Here is a 16771-nt window from a genome sequence, read left to right on the forward strand (position 1 = left end):
GGGTTTTCGCGGAAGAATTAGCAGGAGGTGAGCCCCGGATTGGCGAGTGAGTGTGGCGGCACAGAGTGCGAGTATACATCATCAGCGACTTCGTCAGGTGGGTAGCACAGGCGTGAGTGGTCAGCACGAAGTAGTAGGACAGACATGGTGCGGGTAGGCGTGATCGAAGAGGACTTGAAGCGATGGCTGGGCGTTAAGAGGCGGGGAGGCACAGGCGTCGCGAGAGCGAGGTGGTAGCCCAATATGCGTCGGCGTTATGAGGTTCTTGAACACCGCTGCCATCAGATGTAAGCGACACGTGAGTTGGGGACACCACTTCGCCAGATGTAAGCGAGTGGCCACCGCAAGCCACCAGAATATGAGTGACACGAGCCTCTGCCTTACGGACGTGTCCTTTTATGCGGCGGTTCCCTTCGAGGACGGATGTTTGTTCCTGTGCGAAAAGAGAAAGCCGGGCTGCATCTGCGTCCTGCATAAGGAGAAGGGCTGCGTGCTTGGACGGAGGTGTGAAGTGTACATCCGGTCTTGCTACGTAGTGTTGACATCCCCCATCTTTTCAACAGCCTGTTCTTCCTCAGACGCATGAATAACTACCCTCCATTTGATGGTTAATAGTTAAAACATATAAATGTGCTAGACATCAGTAGTCATATAACACTATGACAAAGTGTTGTCGCGAAAAGGGTAAACAAGAGTAGGACAAGTGGACAGAAGATGGGAATGAAGAAAAGAAGGAAAGAAAAGGAGGAAAGACAAGACCATGCAGAATTAATTGAGGCAAGGTCTGAGGTCCTCAGTCTCCGTACCTAAGGCCCCCCCCCCCTCGACGACAACAACGAGCACGGAAATGGGGGGGGGGGGGTCTCCATTTGATCTAATCACTCTTTGTCCTTAACCTTTTCCCCTTCTTAAAATCCCTAGCTTACCCTATCCTCTATCTACTCTTTTCACTACCATATTATCTTATATTGCCATATGCCATTATTCTAAAAAAAAACTCCTTTAAACCCCTCCCACCACAATGCTTTACCATAATGCTAAATAACCTTTGATGTCTAGGACGTTTATTTATTTCAAACAATAATAATCTAAACGTTAAGTGAGGGAGGCGGGAGTAAATTACCTGGACCGTCACACCTCAGGGAAACCTGATGGCGATTGTTTCAACGTTAAGTGTTGAAGCCACGAGCCGGTCCATCAGGGGATAAAACTACAAACGTGTGTTCTTGCGTGCGTGCGTGCGTGTGTGTGTGTGTGTGTGTGTGTGTGTGTGTGTATGTGTGTGTGTGTGTGTGTGTGTGTGTGCGTGCGTGCGTGTGCGCGCGCGTTTACAGGTGCAGGTGCATGCGAGCGACCGTGGTGCTTGCAAGTGTATTTTTTTGTTTGCTTTGTTGTTATTTTTTATATGTACAAATAGACACGCGCTATGTATATATATATAATATATATATATATATATAATATATAATATTGATATTGATATTGATATGTATACCACACACACACACACACACACACACACACACACACATATATACGTGTGTGTGTGTATGTGTATGTACCTATTTTTTTACATAGTTACCTTTCATTCACTTGGCATATATATGATTTTTGATGAACTTTGCCTTTGTTAAGACCCAGCTTCTTTTAGGTTACTCATCTGATCTGTCACCGAACGTTTACCGTAGAGGCATTTCAGTTCAGTGAGATTTGCGAAGTCTAGCTTCGCCCGGGCCTTGTATATATATGTGGTCCGGCGCCGTAGAGACTTTCAGGTGCTCTCATAAGATTGGTCGTTGTCGTCCCAACTATATAAGCGGCATATATGACCTCATCACCGGCGGACTCTGGCAGGGTGTATGACATCTTGGGGCCGAATTCACTAACATGCGATCGTGACGCACTTACCATCGTAAGTGAGTTGATAAATGCTGCCCTGGAATTAGTGCAGCATGATAGTATCTGGCGTATCACATGGCCACAACAGCGTTCCTCTGGGCTAGTCCTGACTATGACTTGCCAAGAATATTGGCTGCCATGTCTCTTCCAATGAGCACCCCCCCCATTCCCTTGCTCGTTATTGTCGTGGGGGGCTTAGGAGGCGGAGACTGGGACCCAGTGATGGGGAACTCCCCAACCTTGGGACTCAGCCCTCGACTCAACTAATTTTGCATGGTCTTTTTTTTTCCTTCCCACTTTTCGTTTCTGTCCCTTCACCAAAACCTTCTGCTATCCACCTCCTAAGGTGTGAAAAGCCGTGCTGAAAGGATGAAAGGTTGATTTTGTGCCAGTCCTGAACGGCCTGGGGGAGCCATGGGCACGGTATTCCCTTGATTTAGTTACCAAAGCCCCTTACCCCTCAAGGGGACCCTGAGGGTGAACTGTTCTTTTTCCCCAACATAATCCAGGTTACAGGGCCCAGTAATGAAAACATATCCCCACTATTAGGGCCAATGAGGCTTGCCCTTTATAAAATACCCCCAACGATGTAAACCCACCCGATTCCCTGACCCAGGCTCTCCTTTGACACGCTCCGAACACGCAATAACTACCCCCTCATCAATGCCTACTAGTACTGTAGCCAACAATAAACCCCTTAAGGAACTTTTCCACTCTCCCAGCATGCTCAACTTAAAACACCTCTTCCCCTACAACCTCCAACATCAACCCCCCCATCCTCCCTTATTAATACCTTACAGCCTTTTTGCCCACCTCTCCATAACATACCCCCCTCACACTACTCCATCTTCGTCACGCCCCCGCCCTTCTACTACCCCTATCTCTACAACAATCTTGAATACTCTCTGTAGCGCAGCCAAAGGGGACCGATTTTTCGTGATCCCTCCCACAGCTCCACTGACAACACCCTTCTTTTCCCAAACAATGTCCCCAAAAAAACAATTAGGTAAAGTCACTTTCCGTAGCCGACCCGACCGCTCCCGTCTTGTCACAGTAACATCCGAAAACCAAGCTATAGCATTAACAAAACAAAATGACCTATATGGTAAACCCCATCCTAGCAGAACCCCATCCAACCCTCAAAACCTGCACCGGAACAGTTTCAATCACCCCAGCAAATTGCCCAATCTATGAAAAAGTTTGGGTCAGACTGTGGAGAAGCCTACTTGCCTGTCTCACAGACTATGATGCAACATCAGTACATTGCTACTCCATTCCCCCAAGGTCTCGAAAGAAACCCACTAACAAGCCATTACCTTCCGTAGACATGACCTTCCCTTTAACGTCTACATAGAAGGAGAATCCCTCCCTGTTCGTCCATATCAACTCCTCCACGTCAGTGCCAAATTGTTGGCGTCTAGGACACCCAGCAAACATTCCCCTTTCCACAGCCAGATGCCCACTATGTGCCCAACCGGGCCCCATACCCGATCTAACTGCTCTGCACAATCACGCACATGTGCCAACTGTGGCGGCCCCATAATGTATTTTTATGGGGGCTGGCCCCACCTACAAATTTGAGTTTGAGGTAGCATCTCTCAGATTCAAAACTTGGACTCACACTACGTGAAGCCAGACAGGAAGCACGTCGAAGGGGTTTCTCTCTTACTCCTTACTCCAGTAATACTGTTCATTCTACCAATTCTCTACCCCCCCCCCTACATCTAACTCCCCCTCTTCTACCCCCTACCTTCCCCAGTCAAACTATTTTCCAAATCCTAAACCCAGACACTCCAATCTCTACTACAGATATTTCAATCACCACTACAACCCCAACCCCTTCCCTCTCCCTCCTCGCACTACCTGTAAAAAGACAGAACAAACGTTCCCCCCCCTCTTCCCCTACCACACAATCACCTCCACCTTTCTTTTCTCCTACGCTTGAAACACCAAACCTCTCTTCCCCCCTCACAAGAATCCTTTATCCCCCAAAACTCCCCAACCAACTCCTCAGAAGAAACTATTGAAAATATTAAGATTACTTAACGAAAACCGACACTCAAACCCCCAAATCTTACAACTGCTCCTTCCACACTCCAAATAACTGCTGATATCCATCCTCCTCCTAACGATTACCCTCTACACCCATCCTCCTAACCCCTCCCAACATAGCCCCTCCCCCCGACCCAACACAGCCCACATTAACCCTCCCACCATCCCCTCTATCCCTTCCACTCCCCTGGATACACACGTGAAACCCTTATGTCACAAGTATCCCTTTCACAGACCCTCCATCTCCTAATACCCTCCTAATAGAACAAAACCACTCCCACACCTCTCCCATCTCTGACCTCTCAGTTTTTTATCCCACCCTCTACTGCTTCCCCCCTTTAAAAACTCCAACACGTACTACAATCTAAATCAGTAAAGAATAACTATCCTTCATTGGAATATTCGCGGTTTCCGCTCCCACAGACTGACCTTCGTCATATCCTTTTCCCCTTATAACCATCTATTGTATGTCTTCAAGAGACCTTTCTTACACATCCCCAATACCAATCCCCCTATCATTTTGTCTCTTCCCCACATTCCCTTTATGTCTCGTCCAGACTTACCTCTGCTTTCCCCCACCTATCCTCCATTCACCACTCCCAACCTATCAGACATCCTTACAGAATCCCCACTTTCTGCTTCAACAACCTATTCTCTTTCCTCAAAAGCCTACATATCGTTCATCTAATCTAACTCCTACCACCCCGACCCTAACCCTTTCACTCACCAATTCCTTTGCCCAGCTTAGACAACTAACATAACTCAACCACCCTTCCCCAACATTAAAATATAGTGCTACATGACCTAGATGTCTAGCACATTTTTCTGCTTTTACCCCTTAACCATCCAATGAGAACGACCTAGGTTCATCCCTCCCTCTACTCATATCCGTTGGCTCTTGCTGCCTGGGCGGTGTGCTTTTCGGCCTGCTGTTGCTACTTTTACACCATAAGAGTTCACAACTAGCTCTTGTGACAAATTCTGTCAAGGTTTGCTCCCTGGAAGCTTGCCAGCTAATCAACAAGCTTTTTTCCTGGAGTGTCATAGTAGTTGAGTAGCCTCAAAAATGACTAACAGCGTGTATATATGTGCCCGTTTTTCATGGACTGGTTTTTAAACTTCCTTCCCTCGACAATCATTTTTTCATGGGCTAATGATCTTCCTGATCTCCCCCCGGGCCATTTTTAATTATCCCGAGTGCCACATTTGGCCCATGGACCATGAGTTTGCATACGTAGCCTGACCATGCCAGGACCAAGTTACCTGCACTGTTCCATTAAAGGAACCGTCTGTTGTTCTGGAGGCCAAAACTGCCTATCTCATCTGTGTTTTATGTATTTCTGATACCTGTGAGCCCCTCCTAGATCGTGGATTTTTCGGATTATGTTTTAATGTTATGCTATCATATTATACTTTAGTTTCTATAATGTATACACTAATTGTGTACATTTTTTATATGAAATAAGGCCGTAATATATGGAATACAGGAGAAGAGTGAATTTTGAACTTTTCTAAGCGTTGAAAGTGGATGTTCTTTCCAGATTCTGAAAGCTTTATCTTTCCTGTGCCTCCCTAATGTGTTAATGATAAGTTTGGAGGAGTATTATCCCATCAAAACCACCCCCAAATTCGGGCTATGTTATTTAAATGGCTGTAGTTCTGTTATCATATACTAGATATAATTACAGGTCTGTAAAGTGTGTAAAGGAATTTCCTACATTTCCTTCCCCCCAAAAGTAGATGTCTCCTGCAAAATGTGTAACTTTCTGCACTCATTAGTTGCTAAATCCCCTTCCTAGCACTGGGAAGCAGCTTTGCGCCATCAAAGTTAACCCGCAAAATCGTTATTTTTGGAGTTATACTTGTGGAACGGCAATTATATTGCACTGCAGTTAGCATGTTTCCATTAAGTTTATACTTTCTCATTTTTTAGTTGCCAACTAATATATAGTATTCGATAGCACTGAAAAATTGATCCTTAGTTTCAGTACACGAGGTAGAAAACGTCGAAAGCACATTTTTTATGATGAAGAATAAGAATAATAAGAAGAAGAGGAAGAAGAAGAAGAAGATGATGAAGAAGAAGAAGAAGAAGAAGAAGAAGAAGAAGAAGAAGAAGAAGAAGAAGAAGAAGAAGAAGAAGAAGAAGAAGAGAAGAAGAAGAAGAAGAAGAAGAAGAAAACAGGCCATCAACCAGCTTCTGTAAGGAAACAGGGATGTGATGCCTTGGGTGTTGTTCCATTGACGAGTGACATGATTTCCCTCCGCCAGGGGGGGGGGATCATGCTCAAGCATCAAGGCAGGGCAGCTCATTTTGAGGGTAATGATAAATGGAACTGTCATGTTACCACTCGTTACACCCAGGGGCGGCATTTTGGTGGGTGGGGGGTGGGTAATTGCCCCCCAAGACTGTGATTGCTCTCCTCATGGTGTGGTTTGCCTCCCTCCCTCCCTCCCCAAGGGCCACACTCCCACGATAAATATAACTATATATTTATATATTTATATATCTATATCTATTTATTTATATTTTTTTTTATTTATTTTTATCTATTTTTATTTATTTATTTATTTGTTATTATTATTATTTTTTGCCAAAATTGCACCTTCATAGCTCAGGTCGTAGCTTAAAAAAAAGAAACGCTGCTAGCCTAACCCATAATCCTACAACCAATATTCCATACAATTAGAAAATACACGCATTATGGACAACCCCCCCCCCACCCAAATACAAAAATACGAAACACACTAGGAACGTCCCAGCCAATCAGAACGGGAGGAAGGGCCCGTTCTCCTTTGTGATTGGTCGCGGGGCCGGGAGCGGAGAGGGGAGACCGAAGGCACTGACGCAACCCGGCCAGAGCGCGATCGCCCCGGACGACACCACCTGCTTCTTCCCGTTTCCACCGAGCTTTGCGAAAATCATGGACTTCTACAAAAATCTGACCGGTGGGTCTCTGTGTAGAAAGGGGAGGGCGGTTGAGTTTGAGAGGTAGCAGGGAAGGTGTTTGTTAGTTGAGTATAATTACTTATGGGAGATGAATCCGAGGATGCCCCTTTTAGGTAACTTGGCATCAAGCATCTTGCATGACGGGTTTTCTCACGATGACGCAGGAATACATGGGTTGAAAATGCAACGTCATACCCTGCATGATCACTAAGGGGTGTATAAATTGATTTTTGGTGTGAAATAGACGTTTAGGAGCCGGCGATCGATAGATTGAGAGCCGGGTATGAGGAGGAAAACGTGTTGTTATTGTTTTTACCTTCGATAAGCTATTTTGTTAATTAATCAAAGTTTTGCCATATTCATTAGAATTGTATTTTATTAATGTAATGTTTGACACATGTGCAAGTTTGTACAGTGTTTCATGTCTTATGCTGATGACCCTTCCTTGTTTTACTTCATTCCTGACCCACAAAGTAGATCAGATGCAGCCACTCAGTTGAATGTTGATTTAGAGCTGGTCTCTTCTTGCTGCAACCATTGGGGAATGAAATTAAATCCAGCTAAAACCAAGAGCATACTTTTTAGCCATTCAAGAATCTGCAATCCACCACTTCTGATACTATCATTGACGGCCAAGTCGATCAGTTCAGTAAAAACATTAAAATTGCTTGATGTAATTTTAGATTCTAAATTGACTTTTGAGGGTCACATCAGAGCAAGCTTCTTTCATATTTCCCAAAAGGCTAGATTGAGGAACTGGAGATCTATTTTCAATGAAGATGAGATAGTTTTAAAAGATTTTTTTTCCCTTTTTTTGCTCTTCTTTCAGTATTAATGTCCAGTTTGGATGTCCGTTTCTCAGATGTATTTAAAGCTTCTGGACCCTTCTTATTACTTAATAAAATTTCCGTTACCTAACCTTAGTATGCGACTTGAACATCGTGGAATGTTTGTGGCCCTGACTTTATTTTTTAAGATTGTTAACAATAATGACCATTTTCTTCATAGTGCACAGCATGCTCAATATTTACCTGTTTCCAAATGCGTCAGAGTTTGCGAGCGAAGGCGACAATCTTTTCCTCAACCAACCAATTTTCCCGGACATTTATCTCCTATGGCTAAAGTGTGGAATTTACTTCCTAATGATATTATTTCAGATGTTGCTGTTAATAAATTTAAAACTAGAATTAACAAATTCCTATTCTTATGCATTAAAAAAAAATCTTTTATCCTTCCTTTTCCCCATTTTTCACATTCATGTTTGCTCATCAGGGGGACTTTGCTTGAGTCTATATCAGTCTTTGATTTTCCCCTACAGCTCTTTTGTGGATTCTCATAATAGTAGTAATAATGATAACGATAATGATAATGATAATGATAATAATAATGTGGTTACAGAAAAATTTTCCAAAAGAAAATATTTATTATGCTATTGTACGTAGAAGTGTTCTAGAAGTGTATTTGGTGTCACTTAAAATTGATCTGAATGTATTACTTCAGTATCTAAGTACTTTCTATTTTGAATTTATAATTGGTAGTATTTTTTTTATATATTTTCTTTTTATGGTTTTCCTCTGATGTTTTTGTGTGTAATGTGACCAAAATAAGCAGTTGTCTTATTCTTGATATATAATTTGAAGATTATAACTAATATCAATGAGGACCACTCTATACCAGAGTCAGACAAGTTATGGGCTGCTGTGGTGGGGGAATAGGTTACAAAAGTAGCCATTTACTAGTATTTGCTACATAACTTAGTGTGGCTCTGTATATGTAGTGGTGAAGGTGGTCTCAAATACTGGATGTCACCTGTTTTTTCTTCCAAATCCTCTGGAAGTGTGGAGTTTTATGGCTCTGACTGCATTAGTTCTCCAGCAAAATCCTTTCAGAGTTGCCCTAACTCCTTATTTCCTGTCCATACTCAGACTGGAAAAACTTTGTCCCTGTGCACTTGATTTTATCTCGTATGAATAGTGATGATAACACTGGCTCAGCGGCAGGTGTGCTTTGATTAGTAAAAGAGGAGGAAATTTTAATCTTATTTTTTCAGAGAAGAAAATGACAAGCTATCTAAAAGATAAGGTGAAAAGCCAGATACTGATGAGTACTTAAAATTGTCTGTTGTCTGTGATAGAGGTGCATTTCAGATATTAAGGCATATGACTGTAGACTCCATTAACATTATATCCAGTAAGCAAAAGAGCTCTTTTTGGAAAATATATTTCTACTTATTAGTCAGAGCTCCTACCTCTTTCCTAGGAACCTGTAAACTTGTTGAAAGTAAAAAGGTAAATACTGAATTTTAAATAATTTAGATAGCTAAAATTTGAAGAAATGTAAAGTATTTACTGGCATATGATATCTTATTTTTTTTATTTACTGTAGTCATGTTATGGCCCCTCATATCTATACATGAATTAATTGTTGTCCAACAGTTTCAGACTGGGCCTCCCTTATTCCCTTTGGTATTGCGTGTGCTGCAGTTGGCTTTGGGGTGAAGACCGTCGTGGATAAAAAGGTTAGTATATATATATATTTTTTCCTTTTTCTTAATTTTTTTTTCTTTCTTCCTTTTCTTTGTTTTTTTATCTTTTCTTCTTTGTTTTTCTTTTCTTTTGTTTTTATCATCTTTTCTTCTTTGTATTTATTTTTCTTCTTTGTTTTTCTCTCTTCTTCTTTGTTTTTATCTTTTCTTCTTTGTTTTTTATCATCTTTTCCCCCCTTTTTCCTCTTTTCTCATCTTTTTCTTTTCTTTTCCTTTTTCTTATTTTCTTATTTTCTTTTCTTATTTTCATGTTCTTTTCTTTTTATTCTCATCTATCTTTTACTATCTTTTCCACTTTTCCTCAATTCTTCTTTGCTACTTTTGTATTTTTATTCTTTTTCTCTCTTTTTTTTGAATTTCTTTTCCTCATCTATTTTTCTATATTTTTATTCTTTGCAACTTAAGCATATTTAGGGATTTCACTGTTCAGTATTTAGATAATTAAATCCTCAGGTATTTTCAAATCATCATGATTTATAGATATTCCTTTTTGTAGAAGAGTGGAAATAAATAGCAAGAAGGGAGGATTATCATGGAAAGCTGAATGGATACTGAAACAAGTTTAACTCTAGTCTTCAGTGGGTCACTTTGGAGAAATTGTTATGGTGCAGCTACTTGTGATGTACAGCATTTTCCGATGATAAGGTAGAGAGAGGAAAATTGAAATTTTGATAAGAAGTTCAGAGAGTAACAGGATTAAATAATGTGTTTTAGGTTCAATTATGTTGTTGGTATGTTTTACAAGTATGTGTATTGCAGTATTGTGAATAGGAGGTAAGGAATTGTCATATTGGAGTATTAGCAGTATATGAAGGTAGTGAAGATTTAGAAAAGGAGAAAGTGGCTTAATCAGTGACTAAGTGTCATATCTTCCAATATTTGATAACTTTATTTAGTCAAGTATTGTTCTCAGAAATGATAAAAAATTGTTGATAGTAACAGCATGTAGCTTGCTTTCTTTTTGGTTTCTTTGCCACCACTTTCACTAGTATAAACAAACTTTTAGATTACTAATCTTTGAATATTATACATATTTCCAATTTGTATTGGGTGTTGCAATGAATATGCTCTATTACATTACCTAACTAATTTCAGATTGGTAGTCCTTGCAATCCCAGTATCAGGAAAGGAGAGTCCAAGGTTGTTGATACCGTGGACATCGAAGATCTTGGCAATAAAGCTGTCTTCTGCCGTTGCTGGCGCAGTAGCAAGGTAATGGAGAAATGCAGTCTGTTTGTCTGGGAGAGGATAGTAAGGAGAGGCTATTGGTTTTGAATAATCTTTTATCTTATTATTGTTGCTGCTGCTGATATTATCATCATCATATTCTATTATATTTATCAATTTGGTGTTTATTTAGTCATTTGTTTTATATATTAAATTATGCTTTATATGTTAGGGATACGTAAGTATTTTAAAATTGATTTTCAGATATTTGCATTCCAAGGATTTTAGGATAAGGAAAGAATATGTATTCGTGTCACATAGTGGCAAAATAGTTAGTCCATGATAAAATCATTATTAGACAAAATTTTCTATTTTGCAAGAAAGTGATTTTCTTGATAACATTTGAAAGGGTCTTTTGCAATTACCAATATTAAATAAATTCATGTACAGCAGTATAAAAGTATAAACCTCAGTAAAGAAAACTCTTCATATGAAGTAGTTTTAACAGCACAGGCTAATAAGTGTGTGTCTTAGTTTTTGCAGCTTATTTAATATGAAAGCTGCCATAAACTAGTAACTTTGGCACAAAATGTTTTACTGAAACTCATCACATCTCTTTAGTGAATTTATAACTTGAAAAGAGTTTACCATATTTATGTAATGGTAAAAGAAATCTTTTGTATACAGTTGTGGTGATTCTCTTTAACATCTGTGTTTTCTGTCAGCGATCTTTCTGCAATAGCCCTCTTTTAGGATTTGTATTTATGATCATTATAAGTCATTATGGCCCAGTCAAACCCTGTAACTCAATATAGTTGGTTTGGGCAAGTATCCAGCTGATCTCGATTTTGAACAGTGCTGCCAGTTGTTGATTAAGGATTTTGTTGATTTGTGCTGATGAAGACAGGATTACTTACTGTGACCAGCACCATGTCTTTTCAAAAGTTAGCAGCCCTGAGTAAATGCATCTACTCAGACCAATGACTAAAGATACCACAAATGAGACAAGGCCATTGGAAGTGCACCTGAAGGTGCTATCATGTGGTCAGATCACCTTAAGGCTACCATGTTGAAATTGCTGTTGGCAACAACAGTGTTTTTTTTAACCCATTCGCCCCGGAATTTTTCGCTCGTCGCTCAGCGCCGCTCACGGTAATAGTTGCCAGCCGCGTGGGCCGCCGCAACGGGATTTTTCTGGAGCGGCGCGGCGGCGCAAAGACCATCATATAATTTTTGCAGGAATCTATCCATAGATCTATTATGAAAGTTGGGTTTTATATATGGGCAATGTGTAGAAACTGTACTTTTCTCACAGTTTTTTCTAGGCATCTATTCGCCTTTGTATTGAGGAGATATACTGAATCGCTTCCAAGTTCTCTATACTATCAGATGACATCAACACTTTGATGCTAAAAGTTAGCGTTGTTTTTGCACGAGATGTAAAAGTATGGACTTAGCCGTTTTTTTGTGCTTTTTTTTCAAACTTTCAAATGAAGCAGAGCAGCAACCAAATATCATTTTGATACTCAGAAGTAGTGCATTGTCCATATAAGAGATCCACCATGTTTTTTATCATTTCATTCAACAGAAAAGGAAGAAAAGCAAAAGTGAATGTAGCTTCACTTTGATGTTCAAAAATAGCTTTGTATTGATATGTGATGTCACATTGTGTAAGTTTAGTTTTTTTTTCTTTAGTACAAGACTTGTAAGAGAGAATATACCTTCATACCTTCCATGGCTGCGATCGTTCTGCTGGAATGAGCCTTTGACTGACCTTTTATTCACATGACTAACCAATCAGATCATGCCATGTGACCTGATGCACCAATCAAAGCAATTATTAGTTTCCAGCCAGTCAGGTCAAGGTACATCATAATCATGCAATCTAGTGTGAACAAATCACATGATTACAAGTCATAAATAATTACGACAATTACATATGTCATAAATTACATACATCACATATTTATCAACCAGTCAAATAAGACTAGTAACAGAGCCAAGTATTAGGTTGAAAAAAATAATAAACTGTCAGTCTATGGTCAGTCATCAAGGCAAAAATACGTGCCAAACGTTACGGGGCCATAGATGCCATGGCAAGATTACATGCCAAACGTGTTGGCGTCCATTGAGAGCATGGCAAGAATAGATGCCAAACGGGGCGAATGGGTTAATGTAAATTCCTATTGGCTGTGAATGGCCCCCTAAATACATGACGTATTTGACTTCTGATATACTTTGCAAGATATTTTGTATAGTGTGGTGAGGTTTTTGAAACCTCATTCACTGAGATTTTTCTGGCAGATGACATAATGAACTACAAATTGCAGTTGACAGCTAGTCTTCTAAAAGTGATTCCATGATGTTCATATAGGCAGTTCTCCAATAATTGAAGGAAAGCCCTGCAGAATAAACTGTTTTTAAAGTCCTAATACTGATTTCATGGAATATTGTAGTATCACACATGGATTTGTGAAACCAGCATTGGATGGTTTCTCTTGCGTATAGACTTCCATTATTGTCAGTGCAGTTGCCAGGCAGGACCATAACCTAGAATAGCAATTATGTCAAAACAGTGAAGGTTGGGTATGCAGACACTTCTGTAAATGGTATGAAAGTTTTTTTCATTGATTACAGTGGTATTTTATTTTAGCATTACTTCGTTCTTTAATCTGTTCACTTAGGATAGCATCTATTACTTGGTCTACAGGTGGACAGTAATGCCACCACAACCAGCCTCTTGAGCACTGGTCATCTGAGGGGCCAATTTGCTATACAGGCATTGTTAATATGTTAAGAAAGTAAATCAGATATGATTATTTTATAGAAATGACCTCTGGAATATTTGCAATAAGTCTTATTAGTTGAATTTCCAGGCATTTTGTCATGTTTTGTGCTGTATGGATTATGCTACTCAGTGGCTGGAAGCTTGTGTTTGCTACCATGTGGTCTCAAATCACCCAGAAACTGAGTCTGCTACCCTCATGCTTTATAGGTTGGGGATGTCAGATATCACATATAACTGACTTCTGCATAGTCATGGGAAGCACACCCAGTGCTTGGTGCATGCATCAAGCCATGACATTCAGGTGTCACAAAACATGCATCCTGTCCCCAAAGGATTAAATAGAAAAAAACAAACAAACAGCCTATTGACAAAAGGTATATAAAGTTTATTTGTGGAATGAGTGTAGTAATTGAAAGTATCCTTTTTTAAAAGGATAGGAAAATGACCTGAAAAAGCTCATTCATCCCACCAACCTACCCACAATCATAAATATTACATGTAGAATATATTGACATCTCATTTGTGTTTTCTCAAGACTAGGAAAGATTGAAGTAGATCTTCAGTGCAGAATTAGACTATGAAGGTTTGAATTGCCACTATAAGGAATGTGAAGAAAACTTATTGGTCACTGATGTGATAGACCATAACTTTCCTTAAGAGTAAATAATATTTTAACCCTTTTGTAGAATTTTAGTAATCTTGTATGAAAGTTTTATTCTTGTCATATATATTATAATATATATATATATATATATATATATATATATATAATATATATATATATATATATTATATATATATATATTATATTATATATATATAATGTCAGTTAGACAGTAAGTCCATTGCTGGTCTTCTTAGATATTTACAAAGTATCATGGATGTACAGTTTTAATGCATTTAGCAAGTGGTTCATGTAATTAAATTTAAGTAAAAATTAATAGGTGTGCACAGAAGTATGAACCATTATTTTTAGACCTTTCACACTAATGTTTTTCTCTTATTTTCTTATTTTTGTATTTTTTTATGAAATTGTGAAATGTTAGATAGTTAACCCACTTCTAGTCATACAGTGTTGTCATTGCTATGCATTTGATGTTGTAATTTGTGCCACACAGTTGAATGGTGAGACTGAATGTATGTAGAACTTTTTTCCCAGGTCTTTGTTTATAAAAGTGTTCTTTGTTGTATAGAATAAAATCCGCTAAAGGGTGGTCTCCTGCAGCACATCTTTTGCAATGAGTGTGAGCAGATATTTTAGTTGCCTAAGCATTGTCAAGAATAAGGATGAAGGCATAGTTACTGATATTTTGGTTTCCTCTTTCATGGTCTTGCTATGCTGTATCATGTGAAATTCTGGGCCCCTTTGCCTTGAGCTGAAGTGAAAATTGCTTTTACGCTTTTATGTGGAAATGCTGTGGTATCAAGGATGGCTTTTGTGTGGAACTCTCATGGTGTAATGATAAGTCTTTATTTGCCTTTCAGTATTTTAATGGGTATCTGATATTAATCCAAGATGCTAGTTATTATTTCAGTGGTGTTAGTGCTGATGATTACTGAGGATTCTTAAGCTTTTAAGCATTTTTTTTTTCCCCCAAGGATTTAGTTTCATTGTTACACCTGAATTTTGAGTCCTGCATCGTCATATTTATTTCATTAAGTTTTGTAGAGCTGGCTATAAGGACCTAGATTTTATTTATCGGTAGAATGAAATATTACTTAAAGTGAGGTTTACTGTAGCCATTTTAATTCTCATAAAGACAAAGTTACAGTTTTCTTTGCAATAAATTTTCTAACAAATTTTGTTCTTTCAGTTCCCATATTGTGACGGCACCCACAATGGACATAATGTTGCCTGTGGGGACAATGTAGGACCCCTCATCGTTAAGAAGAAGGATTAAAGGAGCAAATAGAAGTCTATAGTGAGCACATTAGAACCATCTCCCTGGCACAGTGAGCTATAAAGACATAGCAGCCTGTAGTGATTATAATCTATTACAATACAGTATACTATAATACCCACCTATGTGTCTCAGACAAAATGTAGTGAAATGTACGTATCTGATTACGATTGCAATGATTTGAAAACTGCACGTTTTATTTTAATGTAAATTTTAAAAACATTAGTAAATGAGTTTGAATTGTGTGCCAGGTTATACCTAGTACAAAATGTGCTTGTCTTGATTTTTTTTTGTTAAGTCTTCTATTTTTTTTTTTTTTTTTCTTTTTTTTTCCACCCTCTCCCCCCCAAAAAAAAGAGGGTAAACTTTTAATTAAATTACACTTGTGTTTGAGGACTGTTTTTGTTGAATGATAAGCAAGGAATGTATTAAACAAGGCTGTGAAGACGAGATATAATATGTATAATTGTTTTGCAGGTTCTTTGTAAATACAAGGTCAAGTTTGTCAGTGCTATACCTCAGTTTAGATTTGATCAATATTTAATTCAATAATATAAATAACTAAAGCTATTGTTGTAAATGCCAAAAAGTGAACTTTGAATGAATAAACATGCATGATTTTATAAAAGACTTTAAATCTGCATATTTTCCTTTTATTGTTCATCTGAGGAAGGTAGCTATTTCTATTATATTTCTGTTGAAACATACAGGAAAGAAAAGAAAATATAAAGTTATTTTGTCAATAAATACACATGACAAATTAATGATTGCATTTCATTCCCATCCCCCATTAACTAAGTTTACCTAGATTTTACTTAATTGCTTTTTATTTGTCTGTTGTTGTCGTGGGGGCTCAGGAGATGGAGGCTGTTGAGGATCTCCCCAACCTTGGGCCTCAGCCTTTGCCTTAACCAATTATTCATGGTCTTTTCTTCTCCCTTTTCATATTCCTTCCTTTCTCCAACCCTTCTCCTGTCCACTCTAAGATGTGATATCAGTGTTGAAAAGATGAAAAGTTAGCTTTGGGTCAGCCTGAGGGGTGAACCATTTCTCTTTCCCCCACATACTTCAGGCTTACCACCCCCCCAATCCTTTGCCCGTTTGTTGTCGTGGGGGGGCTTAGGAGGCGGAGAGACTGGGACCCAATGATGGGGAACTCCCCAACCTTGGGACTCAGCCCTCGACTCAACTAATTTTGCATGGTCTTTTTTTTTTTTTCCTTCCCACTTTTCGTTTCTGTCCCTTCACCAAACCCTTCTGCTATCCACCTCCTAAGGTGTGAGAGCCGTGCTGAAAGGATGAAAGGCTGACTTTGTGCCAGTCCTGAACGGCCTGAGGGAGCCATGGGCACGGTATTCCCCTGATTTAGTTACCTAGCCCTTACCCCTCAAGGGGACCCTGAGGGGTGGACTGTTTTTATCCCCAACATAACCCAGGCTTACCATGGCCAGTAATGAAAACATATCCCC

The 16771-nt window shown here is 39.2% G+C and overlaps 1 protein-coding gene across 1 annotated transcript; it reads left to right on the top strand.

Annotated features, from left to right (window-relative positions):
• The first annotated feature begins 6759 nt into the window (after positions 1-6759).
• LOC119570564 (CDGSH iron-sulfur domain-containing protein 2 homolog) lies at positions 6760-16066 on the top strand. The gene is made up of 4 exons (XM_037918248.1): positions 6760-6900; positions 9337-9419; positions 10542-10658; positions 15216-16066. The coding sequence occupies exons 1-4, from the start codon at positions 6876-6878 to the stop codon at positions 15300-15302; spliced, it is 312 nt and encodes a 103-aa protein (XP_037774176.1). The 5' UTR covers positions 6760-6875; the 3' UTR covers positions 15303-16066.
• The last annotated feature ends 705 nt before the right edge of the window (positions 16067-16771 follow it).

Source organism: Penaeus monodon, unplaced genomic scaffold, assembly GCF_015228065.2.
Source record: "Penaeus monodon isolate SGIC_2016 unplaced genomic scaffold, NSTDA_Pmon_1 PmonScaffold_3170, whole genome shotgun sequence".
Classification (NCBI taxonomy): Eukaryota; Metazoa; Arthropoda; class Malacostraca; order Decapoda; family Penaeidae; genus Penaeus; species Penaeus monodon.

Bases quoted from the DNA above. Each gene is read 5' to 3' on its own strand.
- LOC119570564 (XM_037918248.1), top strand. From the start codon at position 6,876: ATGGACTTCTACAAAAATCTGACCG. The intron at 9,420-10,541 runs GTTAGTATATAT...AACTAATTTCAG, and splicing joins AGACCGTCGTGGATAAAAAG to ATTGGTAGTCCTTGCAATCC. The intron at 10,659-15,215 runs GTAATGGAGAAA...TTGTTCTTTCAG, and splicing joins GTTGCTGGCGCAGTAGCAAG to TTCCCATATTGTGACGGCAC.